The 14,755-nt window shown below is 46.7% G+C and overlaps 3 protein-coding genes across 3 annotated transcripts; 2 read left to right on the top strand and 1 right to left on the bottom strand.

The window, feature by feature from the left end:
- The first annotated feature begins 815 nt into the window (after positions 1 to 815).
- LOC128722503 (tyrosine-protein kinase receptor torso) lies at positions 816 to 14,671 on the top strand. The gene is made up of 14 exons (XM_053816171.1): positions 816 to 1,025; positions 1,259 to 1,882; positions 11,109 to 11,343; positions 11,409 to 11,488; positions 11,560 to 11,728; positions 11,797 to 11,978; positions 12,051 to 12,186; positions 12,273 to 12,412; positions 12,507 to 12,765; positions 12,851 to 13,689; positions 13,760 to 13,854; positions 13,938 to 14,195; positions 14,265 to 14,414; positions 14,484 to 14,671. The coding sequence occupies exons 1-14, from the start codon at positions 816 to 818 to the stop codon at positions 14,533 to 14,535; spliced, it is 3,429 nt and encodes a 1,142-aa protein (XP_053672146.1). The 3' UTR covers positions 14,536 to 14,671.
- Positions 2,836 to 5,026, top strand: LOC128722504 (heparan-alpha-glucosaminide N-acetyltransferase). The gene is made up of 6 exons (XM_053816172.1): positions 2,836 to 2,982; positions 3,091 to 3,218; positions 3,309 to 3,430; positions 3,504 to 3,931; positions 4,008 to 4,291; positions 4,375 to 5,026. Exons 1-6 carry the CDS (start codon positions 2,836 to 2,838, stop codon positions 5,024 to 5,026), a joined length of 1,761 nt encoding a protein of 586 aa, XP_053672147.1.
- Positions 5,270 to 10,327, bottom strand: LOC128722506 (rho GTPase-activating protein gacH). Its single transcript, XM_053816173.1, has 4 exons — positions 10,215 to 10,327; positions 9,735 to 9,948; positions 6,395 to 6,650; positions 5,270 to 6,328 (listed from the first exon to the last, which is right to left on the bottom strand). The coding sequence occupies exons 2-4, from the start codon at positions 9,938 to 9,940 to the stop codon at positions 5,804 to 5,806; spliced, it is 987 nt and encodes a 328-aa protein (XP_053672148.1). The 5' UTR covers positions 9,941 to 9,948; positions 10,215 to 10,327; the 3' UTR covers positions 5,270 to 5,803.
- Positions 14,672 to 14,755: the final 84 nt, after the last annotated feature.

Below are 14,755 nucleotides of genomic sequence, written 5' to 3'. Positions count from 1 at the left end.
TTGCTTCCCACTTTGGGAATAATGCAGCTGCCGCGTCCCCAACGAAGCCTAGACATGCGTCCTCGGCCGTAGTGGAATAATGCCAGGTGATTGAAATTGTCCCCTTTACGATCGATAGGATTGTTTCAGTGCGAATCGAAACAAATTTAGAATGTTACATTTTCATTATGCTCCCCTCCGTAATGCCCTTGCTGCGAAACGTCCCTTGGCACAGCGAGTGTGAAGTAATGCTTATTGTGCGTGAAACATTGCTTTGAGGTATATTTATTATGAAAGAAATTAAATTGTTTTTACGCCTTTTAGAGTGTAAAAGCACTCTTTCGTAGTTTCGTGGTTGTTTCACACGCCTGCAAAGGCCGATGAATAATTCAATGCATCTCACAGCAAAATTTAATGTATTTAAATGAGACACTTGGTGGTTTGCTTGTAGTCGAATAACGATACGCCACAGCCATTGCCATAAACGGCGCAACACACTGATTATAAAATTATTTTCATTAGTCGCATATTTCGTATTTCGCACATACTAACCTTATTGGCCATCCTAATATATTTGTTATATTTTTTTTCTTTTACAAACAGTTTCATGTGGTAAACGTAATGTTGGTGATTTAGAAATCTTATGGTATTTATGTTAAACGAAACGAGTAAAGGGTTCGAAAGAGGTATCAAGCAATGTGTCAGGATAATTCGCAACGAAGCAACTCGAGGCAATCACTTGCCAGCCATCTGGTGACGGGTTGAATTGCTGGAATCTAGAGGCTACTATCGATTATTGACTTTCTTGGCAAGCGTTTCAAATCCACGCCAACAAAATGCACGTGATAGTGCTGAAGTACGTGCAAGTGCTGTGCATAACCATATTCTTCTCGAACAACATCAACTGCGACAAGTTGCTGCTGCACAACGAATTCGAAGACCAGGAACTGTATCGGATCGCGGCGTGCACCGCAGCCTGCATGGCTGCAGCGGATGGTGGTCCTGAACAGGGCGGAACCAAAGTACCGGATGCACCGGAACTCAAGGTGAGTCGCTTAGTCGCCGATGGCAGTGTTGCGGTAGCATTATTGCAAATAGAAGCAACGGTTTCCTTTGGCGCGTGTGACTTTTCGGCTCATTATCTTCTTTTATCGTCATCTTCTTTCAATTACGTGCCCCCATCTCGATTACGGTCCCCGTGGGCGATGCTGTGCGCGTGACTCGGTCGTCGGAATGTCCGATTCATAACCATCATCTCCATTCGTGCCACCCCGGGCAGAGCATCAAGCAGTGTTACATGCTGTGCTCGGAGGACACCCGACCACTGTCCGCCTGGAGGCCTCTAACGCAACGGCACGATCCATCGTTACGCATTAACCTCATCTGTCGCGACAGTTCCAATCTGATCATCGAGATAAAGCCGGAAGACACCGGCAAAAGTCTGCATCAGCCGGCCGGACTCGATGCGGATGTCGAGCCCGTGATGGAGTGGAATCCGCCCAAGGGAAATCAGCACCAATCGAGCGCGCTGCTCCACGAAACGGCACCGGTCGACCTGACCGACCCGGCTACGATTGATTCGGTGAAAGGCGATGCATTCCTGCAACCGGTGATGAACCGACGCAAGCGTGCCATCGGTCCTGATAGGCCGCTTGCCACTGCCGGTTTGCTGAATGAGGCGCAGAAGGTTTCCGTCGCTTCCAGGACGAATTTGTTGCCGGATGTTGTGTCAGGAAAATATGATGCACCGCCTCAGACGGCATATGCCCCACCGGTGGACGACCGTGCGGATGCTGCGGTCAAGATTCGGAACCCTGAAGCCAACCATCCGGCCCGCCAACCGATCTATCTGGTGAAGGTACAACAGAGCGATCAGCAGCTCGGCGACCGAATCGTCTATATGGTGAGTAGTTAATTAATACGCGAAACTAAACTTACAATCCTGTAAACATATTTGCTGTCTGGTGCTGAAATGACCTGGTAATGACGTGCTTGTTGAGAACGAACACAAACTGTTTTGACCTGCAAAGCTATGGAATTTTATGCTTTCGAAACGAGAAACGCATTTCGTTATAGGTCGGCCGAAAGTTTAAGTATGCAGCGTGTAAAATATATGATAATTCAAATCACGGGTGGGATATTTATTTTCGACAAAACTATGCTCATGCTAGCCGTTGCTATTTAATCTGAAAATAATTTACACATCTGTGGAATTTATGGAAAGACAGTGACATGACAAAATAAAATGTTTAATATTAACGTTCTAGAAAACTTTCGACCCTAAAACTTTATCGATGGTTTTGAAATGCGTGTGGGTGTCGAACAAAATAGGAGTACTCTTCAGTGATAGCGTACTTTTTAGACATCATAGTCATGTAAAAACTATTTACATTTAAAAAAAAACGAGACTATTGAAAAATGCAATTGCATTTAGATGCATCTTTTTTCCCGCTTGTGGACATTTGACAATCAGCTGCACGTTTTGACGTTTTGTAGTTCGCGCCTGCTTTCATTACAGTAATTCACACAAAACATGCGCACTGCAGAACCACGTATAGAAGTAAGATGTTTAATCAATTGCGCGGAGGTTACTAATAACATTTCCAGCTTAACTTAAATGATGATACAGAATTTCTTCAACAATACCACATGCTGTGGTGTATATCTACCATCGAATTGCTATAATTAATTCCCATGAAACGGAGGTTACCAACCCTGCATCTTTCTACTGTTGGGCGTACAGCCTCCCCCTGTATGCCATTCTTGTTTTCATTGACCAATTTACGCTACGTCCTTCGTAGCAGCAGGTTTCGCGTGCGTGCTTCAAGAAAGTGTGATGTGTGAAGGCGAATGGCGATGATTGAGTACACAGAACATTTCTTTCGAGGTCTGGACCTATGGTCGCTGGCGGTCGACGAGGCATTCCTGAACGTTTCGGTTCCAATCGACACTGCACCGAGCAACGACTATTATCTGTACGCAATCTCGGAAGAGTGTGATAAGGTAGCCCATTTTCCATAACGATTCCACAACTGCTTCGATCCACAAGTGCTAATCGTGTGCCAAATCCGGACCACATCGTGTTCTTATCTCAATCACTTGTTTTTGCAGTGTCCTTTTACAAAATTACAACGCATTCCGGCTGGAAAAAGACACACGTCTTTCAAAATCGACATTTCACGTCGGTTTGGTTTACGGGTCCTCGATCGAGATGTGGGCAGATACTCTTATGATAACGAGTACGTCTAAATCTGCAGATCAACGATGCGCCTCTTGGGTATGGAAAAAAGAGATCATTCAGCTCACTTTTTCCCTTCTCTCCTCCTAAGCACCAACCTGTGCCAATTTAACAACGTACAATTGGGCGAATTTGGCGTTTACGACCTGAACATCAACCCCGATGGCAACTGCAAGCTAGAGACGGCCAAAGAGCCTGTGAACGTTTACCTTCGTAAGGCAAATATTTAGACGAACCAGCAGAGGATGTAAGGTTGCCAGTTTCAAAAGACATTCTTCTTTTGTAGCGTTCCTCACGATCGCATTGATTGCGGTTGCCATTGTCGGTATTGTGCGATTGGCACGGTATGGCCTCAATCGTTCTCGTATGGTGAGATCTCAGGCCGCATCGCCTCAAGCATCGGCAGTAGAGGGTGAATCTGCTGCAGAAGAAAATGATAAGCATGAGACAGATGCATCATCCCAAGTCACCCCCAAAAAGCGCCTCCAAAGTTTAGACACGTTTCGCGGCATCGCAATTATGCTGATGATTTTTGTCAACAGCGGTGGAGGCCACTACTGGTGGATCGAACATGCTACCTGGAATGGGCTACACGTAGCAGATCTGGTCTTCCCATGGTTTCTTTTCATCATGGGAGTCTGTGTTCCGATTTCTCTTCGGGGTCAGATCAACCGAAATGTACCTCAACGCGCGATTCTTTCAAACATAGCCGTTGTAAGTGTTTCTTGGACACTTGGTCCTGATTATCTTACCGTCAGAATTTGTGTGAATTTGGAATTCCTGTTTTTAGCGTTCGATGAAGCTGTTTCTAATCGGCCTTTGTTTAAACTCGATCAACGGACCTTCCATGGCCAGTCTGCGGATCTTTGGGGTGCTGCAGCGGTTTGGTATCGCCTACTTTGCTGTCTCGACCCTGTATCTGTTGTGCTACGAGCAGGTATTCCAATCACAAAACCGCCTTCTACGAGCGAATGAAGATATTTTCAGGCTGAAGAAGCAATGGTTGCTTATAGGGGCTCTGACACTCATTTATCTTGGGGTGATATTTTTCGTAGCTGAACCAGGTTGTCCTAGGTAATTAGAAAATAATGCTTCCTTTATGCGGGTACTATGCTTGGTGGAAATGGCTCACTGTCCTTCCTCATTTTCGCCACCAGAGCTTACTTCGGACCGGGTGGAAAGCACCTGTGGAACGCGTTTCCCAACTGCACCGGTGGCATCACGGGGTACATCGACAGGTCGATTCTAGGACTTGCGCATCTCTACCAGCATCCGACGGCACGTTACGTTTACGACGCCATGCCGTTTGATCCGGAGGGGCCATTTGGGTGTATTCCTACGGTACTGCAAGTGTTTCTCGGACTGCAGTGCGGCTGCACGATACTAGCTCACTCGGATCACCGTCAGCGCATGGTGCGCTTTGGAGCCTGGTCACTCTCGCTTGTTCTTGCTGCTGGAATCCTCTGTGGATTCTCAAAAAATGACGGTTGGATTCCAGTGAACAAGAACCTCTGGTCGCTGTCGTATGTTCTAGCAACGGGCTCACTAGCCTATCTGCTACTCCTGCTATGTTACTACACTATCGATGTGAAACGTGTCTGGAGCGGTCGACCGTTCGTTTACGCCGGTATGAACGCCATCGTTCTGTACGTAGGACATACGGTGTTTCACAAGATGCTACCGTGGCATTGGCGTATCGGCATGATGAACACGCATTTTATGCTTACGCTGGAAGCGCTATGGAACACAGTGCTGTGGAATCTCATTGCGCTGTATCTGTTCAAACGACGGCTGTTCTACAATCTTTAAGACAACAGTCCAATGTGGCGAAGACCATAAAAAACTCAATCTAAAAGTCACACGCAACACCAACCTGGGTGTAGAAATGTGATTATCGATTATTTAGTGGAGACTAAGGCATGCAATATCTCTCTCATTTAATGGTTGTTCTTATGCACTCCATCATGTCTTTTAACAAAATAAAAATCAACTCATTCCGGTTTGTTATAATGTTTACAAAAGGACAAACTCTATTCTACAACTACTCGCTGTCTTCATAAATAGTTTCTCGTCAGTGTCACAAAGTTAATATAGTTTCCTCCCCAAAAGCGCCTTATGCTCTGGAGACTAATTATAATCATTGGAGGGGTTACACACTCAATCTATCATTATGTTGTATACCCCACTACTTCTACTGCATTATTTCCAGTCGCTTATCTAACCCTATTGTGTGTAAAGGTTTGCCAAAAAAACTACCCTAACTTCAGTATAAAAAGTGCGGAAATACAGGCATTTTTCTCTATTGCTTCGAGTTGGTGGTTCAAATCGACGTACGCCAATAGTCTCTAGTTTCGTTAGCTTTATAATTTCATCTACCCGACTCGAGCAGCATACTGCCAGTTTGGCATAGCTTTGCCGACTTGCTATGCGCGACTTTGCCGTTTTTCCGCGCCCTGCCATCTAACAGATGAATGCATTTTTGTGCGAATTTTGGTGTTGTCTGTTAAGTGTGTACCGCTACGCGACAATAGTAACGAGTGTGCCCATCTAGTAGCTACCCTGGGTTGACGCCCCTGTTTATCAGCCCTATGAAATGTTGCAGTCCCAGCAGGCAAGCGACCAGTACAAACAGGTGACCGCTTTTTCGTACGGTTCTGTCGTTTGCGTCTCCTCTCCGTCTACCATATCCGAATCCGCGACCGGGAACATATTTCGCGTCGATCGTCGTTGACGATTCCGACGCTTACGTTTACGCAACACGACTGTCCTTTCTTCGTCCTGTTCAGCTGCCACCTGGTCGTCATCATCGAACACATCCTCGTGCGTTACATCGACCGCACTGTCGGCTTGATCGATCGAATCTATATCTTCGGCACTCCGGCGATCCCGTTGGCTACTGCGACGTCGTCCTCGGTACCGGTGCTGCTCACTAATCGACAGAGTGGCCGCATTGTGCACATTGTTTTCCTCCGTCGAGCGATTGTCATTATTCGACGAGAGCAACGACGAGGATGACTGGGCGTTTGAACAGTTTCGATCCTTTTCCTCATCATCTTCTTCGATTTGCGTTAGCGCCTCAAACTGGTTGCTCGCGCTGATGTCCTTTTCTTGCTACAAAAACACGTGGATAGATGGATGCACTTTCAGTCGATCACTTCCCGCTAGTCGTTCACTTACCCTGTGGCTGGCGACGTCTCCATTCAGATTGTTCAACTCGATCGTGCCCACGACGATCTGTGGCTGGACTGAGCCTCCTTGAGACGTTGAAGGAGTCGGCTCTAACTGTAGCCGATCCTGTTGCTGGTGCTGTGAATCGGCGTTCGGTTGGCAGGAGTTGCTTATCGCAGCCATAGCACTTCCGGTGGTGGCTGCCGTAGTCATGATGGTCGTCACGTCGAGGTTGTTTTCGTGCAGATCTCTGAAATAAAAGTTTCTACAACAATTGCTGAAGCTGTAAGGACTCGGAAAATCGAATAATGATCGACGGCAAACTATCCGAGTGTGAGCACGACCAATGCGCCTTGTTTACGAGTGGTGTCAGCTGCATGCAGTAGGTTTCCCGGAAACTTTGGGGTATGTTTGTCCTGTACAAACATCCGAAGGAAATAAAACCGACGTGCGTGAAGCGATAAGGAAAACTGCTATCCAGATCGCTTGTATCATACACTGAGATTCAGTTGTGACCGCGGGCTGCGGTTTCCTCGCGTTCAACGAAAGAGAACCTCTTGTGTGAAAACCACCACACGCCGGAAACGCACCAAAACGTATGCTGTGACTGTGCTCGCTTGAAATAACAACCCCCGACAGGGCGTCAGAATGCCATCCGGCGGCCCGTGTCACCCTGTGGATGCGTGGCTACAACCCTTCTCTCCTTTTAGCAACATAATGTCGCCCGGTTGGGGCCGCTTTTTGCTGCCCTTTGCGAAAAATGGCAGCTTGAGCAGGCATCAACAACGTCGGGGTTTTTTTATTGTTGTTTTGTCTGTTGATTCAAGGTTCGTCTTCCTGCGACCCTCCCCTTTTATCGAACTATTTCACCCGCTTGCACTATTGCTTTGGATCACAGCGTCGAGAATTGTTTTAAAACTAATCGCAATCGTTTCAGGAATTTTGAACTGTATACGTTAGCGTGCGATGGAGCAACATTATCAGCATTATTGTACTGATTTATGTATTCAGCAAGCAATACAATCAATCGTTTGCCTAAAAGTGCCTGCAGCAATCAAAAGTGGTATTCGTGTTTAGTGAACTAGTTTTCAGTTAGCTTAGATCACTCTTAGAAACAACGAAAGCAATAAAGTGTGCTAATTAAAGCGTCATCAGAATTGATAAATTTCAAGTGGATCCACTGTTTGATGGAAATAACTGGAGCAGGGTGGAGTAAAATGAAACACTCCACAACGCCAAGGGAACGCGAATGAGCGAAACATTGCGTTGCGTTCGTTTTGCGTATCGCAACCTGAATACACGCGGGGTGGATTTCCCGTGACCTCCACGCATTCGTCAGCACATTGCTGATGGTCGCTGCCCCAAAAAACTGGTTTGCGAAAACTGTTTAAATGAACTTTTCTGTGATGAATCCCCCCAAGAGCAGGCCCAACTTGCGTACACCACGTGCATGTGTGCGCGAAATGGCGGTTTTACCATGCGTTCGCGGCGGTTGTTGTTTGTTTGTTCAGAACCAACGACATTTCTTCGAGGAAAACGAACCCAACCAAGGGGGAGGTAAAGGGACATGATCCAGCTGATCAATCCACCCCGTTGAAATAGCTGATCGTCAGCACTTTCGTCTTCGTCGAGAGCAAACAAACGAGTGGCCTGTTGTGCCTGTTTGTTATTGAATCATCTCTTTCCCAGTCGGATCGCCATTTGCGTGAGAGAACGAAAGTCGTTGCTTACGTTCCACGACACGGTTCCGGAACCTCGAAGTGTCACGTAACCGGACAGAATCGCGTCGTGTTTCAATGCCATACGAGGTGCGCTTGCTTGACCGACGTTACCGATTGCAAAACGAGCTTTAAGTGCTGCATCGCATAGGGCAGAGGGCAATTAGCACCAAAACGGTTCTGCTCTCGTTTATCATTTATCAAGATCGCCATCATCACCACCACCACCCGCGTACAGAGTTGTACGCTCCTGTACGATGTTCGTTATCATGTGAACGACGGTTGTTTGTTTTTCGAATCCGATCACATTTTCGAGTGCACACTGAGGGCGGGCAAATGGTTCCCGGAAACACACTTCCTATCTCTCTCTCTCTCTCTCTCTCTCTCTCTCTCTCTCTCTCTCTCGGTTAACTCACTCACTATTTTACAACCCTCCAACGCGGCTCGCATAAGCCGCTTCTTTATGATCCAGCCCATCCCAAGTACACCTGCCACTCCACCTACCGTAAAACGACCCGCACGCGCCGGATGGGCTCTTGCCTACAGACCCTCGGTTTCATCATTGTTGCGCCGGGGGTTTATCACCGAAATTAAAACGTCCTCCCGGCCACCTTCAGTGGTTCCGGTCGCGTACCAGCCCCAACATAGAACTACACCCTTGCCCTTAGCGCGAAATTATCGTACACGCGGCAACCGGTTCCACTGCCACCCACTGGCCATCGATCAACCGTGGCAACTCGAACGAGACTGCGATAAATCGCGCGTGCTGCCGTGGCCAGAGCACATCGCGACTCCCCGAAACATCCCGAACAAGGGGATTGTCCGGAGCGAAGGTGCAAGGTGTGTTGACGGAACGCGGCCGATGTCGCGTCTCGGGCGGTGTGATAGGGCTGCCCTATATGATGATTGTGCTGACGAGTGCCCTCCCCCATGGGGGCATACACGCGACACAAAAGCAGCCCCATCTTGTCCCTTTGATGCGGGCGCGTGCCTTGGAATGTGATATGCCGGGCTTGGATGTGGGACGTAGGACAAATGGGCCCATCGAGCTGCCTTCCGTTCGATTGTCAATTCGCGAGCTTCATTGCCGGGTCGGGTGTGCGACATTCTTCCTTTATCGCGTGCCAACCATGTATGTAGCCACGGAGTGCCACGTAAACAAATCAGCTGGAACTGGCATCCCTTCGTCGTTGTCCGCCAACGGATCGATACCGATCGAATCGGAATGCAATGTGCTAAAAAACGGGAACCGAAAAGGGATATGGTTTGACGTGTTGGGAGGGCGTATACGAGAGGTGTTAAAGCGGGGTCCGATTGCAATACCGTTTCCTGCATCTCACCCATTAACGTAATACCGGTTATGCCCGCGCGGTCGTTTCAGGTTATGCTAATACCGGCGTGGTTAAAAATTGCCAGCAAATCTAAATGGATTGCATGGGAACGAGTCCCGTCGCAAAATGGGAGGGCAAAGGGTTTCCCAATTTTAGTTGGATTACCACACCACCGTCTCCAACGGCCCCCTTCTTTGGAATGTCCTTCGTTGCGTCCTCCACCGAACTGCTCCAACGGACGTTCAAGGCACACAACGGCCATGCCATGGAGATGTTGCTACTGGTTGGTTGCATACTTACGCGTTTATGATTTTATTATGATTCATCGTGCCACCGAGCGTCCAGGATTCGTTCTTGCGTGGCTGCATCCCGTACGTCTGAGGAAGGCCATTTTTCGTCGGGTTGTATGAACCCTTGCGGTGTTGCTTTTTGCGTCCCGGTATCCACAGAATGCGCAGGTTGCTGCTCTTCTTCGGTTTGTTCTTGGTAGAACCGGCGGAAGACATCGCGTGTACTGGCGTTAACAGAAACCGGGAGAAATGGGGGACATCATCAGTCAAACAAGTTGCAGAGAGTGATGGAGCTTCTTTTCGCGGAAACTCTAAGCATTGTCATTGGAGCTTTTACTCAGGAATCAGTCGGAGAATGTATACGTAGAAGGACGACTGCGGTTGCCATGCTCCGGTGGAGATTGAAGGCCCCGCCGTGTATGAGCTGGCATCTCCCATTACAGTGGGTTGCTTTGATCGGCTAGATAAATGCCACGCATAAGCTAAATACCTTTTAAGGGTGATTACTGACGAGAACAGCAAACACAAACGTACACACAGCAGCACGTGGCCTAGCTTAGGCGACTAGACGAATTCCATTACACCATCTCTACTGGCACTTGTCATTGCCGTTTGCCTAATTAGCCACCGTAACGGGGAGACAGTCTAATCCTACGATCTTCAACTGCAGTTTCCGAAACGCATCAACACGGCGATTTTAATGCAATGAATTCACTATTAAATCCTTCGACACTTTTGCCCATGGATTGCTACATCGCCATGTAGCAAATAGAAGAAACGGTACACGGTTACAGGGCGTTAAGTGGCACACTTTCTACACCGTGAAACGGAGAAGTTCACCTACCAAACATAAGTCAGCACCCAACTCGACGGATGCTGAATCATGAATCACGATTTTGGACCGATTCAAGACGCGACGCGAGCCATTTTCAACGTTCGCACACTTGCGATTGCTTTAACGTTTTGCGAGGAAACTTCGGGCACATAATTAACGTTCCCGTCTTTCCCACTGCACCTTATTTTACGATTTCTCACTGCGAAATTGAACTGAAAGACGGAGCCATGACGGGAGATGTTCGTGCACTGGAAAACGTCAAACAAAACACCTAAACATTATAACGCATACAGCGCCGCCGAACGGCTGGATGCGGTTCCGTCTGAGCACACACACCGACACGCTTCCGTTCCCATGGCGATGGCGTTGCGTGTACGTACACTTGCCCTCCGCATGAACTTTCGTGGCCCTTCGCATAACGACAAATACGAATTTTTGTCCACGTGGTACGGAAATGGCGCATTTTCTTCAAACACGTGCACTTCTTCGATCATTTACTTAACAACATACCTAACTTCAAATAAACTATACTATTCGCCAACACTCTAGAGCAATGCATCGCTGGTCAAGATTGAAAACCTAGCACCCAACAAGCAGTACAATGTAACGGCCACCATGCTAACCTCTGAATACGAGTACTATTATGTGACGAAACAGCAGTTACGGACGTTACCGGTCGGCTACATACCCGGAACCATCAAGGAAGTGATGGTGGAACGATTCGAGACCAATGCAAAGGATATCCGGCTGACCGATGTGGTCATCTCGTGGAAGCCTGCGGAAGGTACGAATGAAAGGATGTGTGCAAACTTAGTGTGTAATGCAAGGATGTCACTTAACTATTTGCAGATAAAACGTGTCATTACGAAATCCTGTGTCATGCCAGCCAATCGCCCGATTTCAGCCAAAAGCCTATCGACGTACAGCAGGTATTGTTTTTGAGCGACGGCCGTCGATAATTCAATAATCTTCTTTAACCTCACTTTAATCTTCTTCACAGCCAGAGGTTCTCTACAAGTACACCATTAGAGCGCTTAAGCTCAACGCCATTTACATGCTCGCGATTAGGTCGAAAAACACACAGATCGCAGAACGGGAAAGTGAATTGCTTTGGCAACCATTTCTGACGCCTAGCTGCTCCAATCTTACAAACGGTTCTCAATTGTGTGGTAGGTTCTGTGAGCTTTACCCAATGAAGCGGTTTTCTTTAAATATCTTCCCTGTTATTTTTTCACAGCGCCGAAACCGATAACGAATATTCGCGTTGTTCAAATACCCCTGTATGGAAACCACTATCAGCTTAACATCACATGGGATCGTCCTGTTGTAGCACCTGATTCGTATACGGTTAACGTGTACGACCTGCATAACACAGAAACTGGTGATCCAGCTAATTCTTTCGTGAAAAATCTTACCGGGGTAAGAACAAATTAGGAGGAAATTGATTTCTTTTACATAACTTGTTTTACTTTTGTATGATACGTTTTGCAGGATTCGATCGGACTTTTCGTCGACTCATTTGAAATGTTCGGTGCACACTTCGAGGTACTTATATCGGCACATTCTAGTATTGGCGTGTCTTCGGACAGGGCCGTAAAACCTAGACAAATACCACGTGCTAGCTCGGGTATGTTTTGTTGGCATTGTTGTGCTTCAATAGGGATAAGGTGTAGGAAAATTAACGATTTTAAATTATCCTTCTCTTCTGGGTAGAGTCATGGATACGCACTAAACTGGTTTTCATCATCCTAACTCCGGTATTGATGATAGGCCTGCTCAAGATAAGCATTTCGCTCATATGTCGCAGAAGAGCCAGGCTTAAACGGTACGAGGAACGATGCGAGTACTTCAAGGTGTGTATGTCGGAAATAGCATAATCCACTGAGGAATCCATTTGTAGTCAATTATACGTTTGTGCTTTATTCCTCTCTTTGAACTGATTATTAGGAACTGGAACAAAAAGCTCCAGTTGATCCAACAACAGAGTTTGAATCGAGCACGAAGCATATCGAGGAACTGTTAGGATCAAACTCTTTCTCTCCAGATTTGATTGCACCCATTAATGACGAACTGGAAATAGATTCGGAGCACATTATGTTGCACGATATGCTGGGCGAGGGAGCATTTGGTTTGGTTCGGAAAGGCGTACTTCACCGAGAGGCACCTGACGCAACTCCAACGCCAGTGGCTGTTAAAATGTTGAAAGGTAACGATCGACAAGTACTTTCATCTATCTGAGTGAAGAAACTGTTCTATTTTTGATTGCCGTTACATTCCTTTCGTCTTTTAAGAATGTCCCCGTGTGGAAGACATAATTGAATTCCGGCGCGAGATGGAAGTGATGAAGTCCGTTGGTACACATCCACATATCGTAAGCATCGTCGGACACTGTACCAAAAACATACGTAAAATGATGCTTCTCACCGAGTATTGTGGCCGTGGCAATTTGCTCAACTATCTACGGTTGCAATGGCAACGGATACTGAAGCAAAATCGCAACACAACAATGATCACAGCCTTTGGGACGTTAGGTTCGCCAACAGCCGGTGCGGAATCGGTCGCTTCTCTGTCGAATGCTGTTGAACAAGAGTGCTTGACGCCTTCGCTGGACAACAAGAAGATGCCCGAAAACGTGTTCAACTTCGACACGTCGTTTGTGAACGATAAGAAATCTTTGACGTACAAAAATATCTCCGACAACCGGCAGACTCCTGTTGATGAGGGCGATACAAGCGATGGCAAACGGAGACCACCGCAGATTATCGAAAACAAGCTGTATCCACTATTCTTCGACGAAGGCGCGAGTGAGGAGTGTTTAGATATGCCGGTGAAGAAGGTGTCCTTTTGTACTAGCGCATGTAAAAACACGGTAGAAATAGTCGACACCCAGCGGTGCGAGTCCACGATAGACGACCGTGGTAACGAGGATTTGGAGACAACCAAGGGAAGCGTCAGAATTAATCCTTGTAGTTGCAAGGTTTCGGTCTACGATTCGGCATCAACGCATAATAGTGTCGAGAATCGGTGCTATCGCAGTTGTTCACCAACGGTGGATACCTTTAAAGAAGATGACTCGTTACCTAACAGTAGCCAGTTGTTGCAGTTTTCGCGTCAGATAGCTCTTGGAATGGTAAGCATGTGCAATAATTATGAAGTTTTCACAAAGATTACAGGTTAACCTATTTGTTTCTGTGTAACAGGAATTTCTTGCTCGTAACAAAGTCGTGCATCGAGATTTGGCTGCCCGAAACGTCCTGGTATGCAATAACGATACAGTTAAAATAGCCGATTTCGGGTAAGTTTCGGAGAAGGAGCCAGCTTCTCGAAGTGCTCTAGTAATCGACGCACGTTTTATCTTTCTCCTTATTTCTATTCCAGACTGAGTCGAGATATTTATCAGGAAAATTTGTACCGGAAAACGAGCAACGGCAAGCTACCGATAAAATGGTTAGCCCTAGAATCGATGACACACCAGGTGTACACGTCCCAGAGCGACGTTTGGTCGTACGGAATTCTATTGTACGAAATCTGTACCCTCGGTAGCAGTCCGTATCCGTCAATATCCACCAACAAGCTACTGCGATATCTCGAAAGCGGTTACCGGATGGAACGGCCGAAAAGCTGCAGCGAGCAACTGTAAGGATGGATAGAGTTCTTAAATTGATGCACGTTTTGATTGCCATTTCAATTTGAATTTCCTTCCAGATATGATTTAATGTATTCATGTTGGAATCTCCATCCTGGTGAGCGGCCAACGTTCAGCAAAATCGTTTACACGGTCGAGATGCTCCAGGAGAAGGATATCGCGAAGGATCCGGTCATTATTGATCTGAACGCGATTGTCGATAGCAATTAGTAAGTGAGGTACAATAACCGTATATCAAACTATCAATGCAATTTATCGTATGTCTTTTTTATGTTCAGTACAAAAAATTCTACAGAAGAAAATTCTTACTTAAAGCCTATCGAGTATTAGATCTGAAATGACATCAGCTGGGAAGCAACGAAAACCATAAAGACAACGAAATGGAAGCTTTCATTCGTGGTCTACGGGATCCACAAGTGACGACCAATGTGACAATTTATACATACATTCGCTACGGTGTGCCCAGGGGAGGGAAGAAAGTTATTTTAATCATTGTAAAGGATCATTGTTTTTAATCTTTTTTGGATGAAATATATTTTTAAACAAACAG

The sequence above is a fragment of the Anopheles nili genome, chromosome 3 (genome assembly GCF_943737925.1).
Source record: "Anopheles nili chromosome 3, idAnoNiliSN_F5_01, whole genome shotgun sequence".
NCBI classification, from domain to species: domain Eukaryota; kingdom Metazoa; phylum Arthropoda; class Insecta; order Diptera; family Culicidae; genus Anopheles; species Anopheles nili.
The sequence above is the reverse complement of the archived record's forward strand: the minus strand, read 5'-3'. Positions and strand labels throughout refer to the sequence as shown.

What these genes read in the sequence shown, in the direction of transcription:
- LOC128722504 (XM_053816172.1), top strand. Translation starts at nt 2,836, where the DNA reads ATGATTGAGTACACAGAACATTTCTTTCGAGGTCTGGACCTATGGTCG. An exon ending in TCTCGGAAGAGTGTGATAAG is followed by an intron (nt 2,983 to 3,090) that starts GTAGCCCATTTT and finishes TTGTTTTTGCAG; the next exon opens with TGTCCTTTTACAAAATTACA. An exon ending in TTCTTTCAAACATAGCCGTT is followed by an intron (nt 3,932 to 4,007) that starts GTAAGTGTTTCT and finishes TCCTGTTTTTAG; the next exon opens with CGTTCGATGAAGCTGTTTCT.
- LOC128722506 (XM_053816173.1), bottom strand. Translation starts at nt 9,940, where the DNA reads ATGTCTTCCGCCGGTTCTACCAAGAACAAACCGAAGAAGAGCAGCAAC. An exon ending in CATAATAAAATCATAAACGC is followed by an intron (nt 6,651 to 9,734) that starts GTAAGTATGCAA and finishes CAATTGTTGTAG; the next exon opens with AAACTTTTATTTCAGAGATC. An exon ending in GAGACGTCGCCAGCCACAGG is followed by an intron (nt 6,329 to 6,394) that starts GTAAGTGAACGA and finishes GTGTTTTTGTAG; the next exon opens with CAAGAAAAGGACATCAGCGC.
- LOC128722503 (XM_053816171.1), top strand. Translation starts at nt 816, where the DNA reads ATGCACGTGATAGTGCTGAAGTACGTGCAAGTGCTGTGCATAACCATA. An exon ending in TCGTGAAAAATCTTACCGGG is followed by an intron (nt 11,979 to 12,050) that starts GTAAGAACAAAT and finishes TACGTTTTGCAG; the next exon opens with GATTCGATCGGACTTTTCGT. An exon ending in AAAAGCTGCAGCGAGCAACT is followed by an intron (nt 14,196 to 14,264) that starts GTAAGGATGGAT and finishes ATTTCCTTCCAG; the next exon opens with ATATGATTTAATGTATTCAT.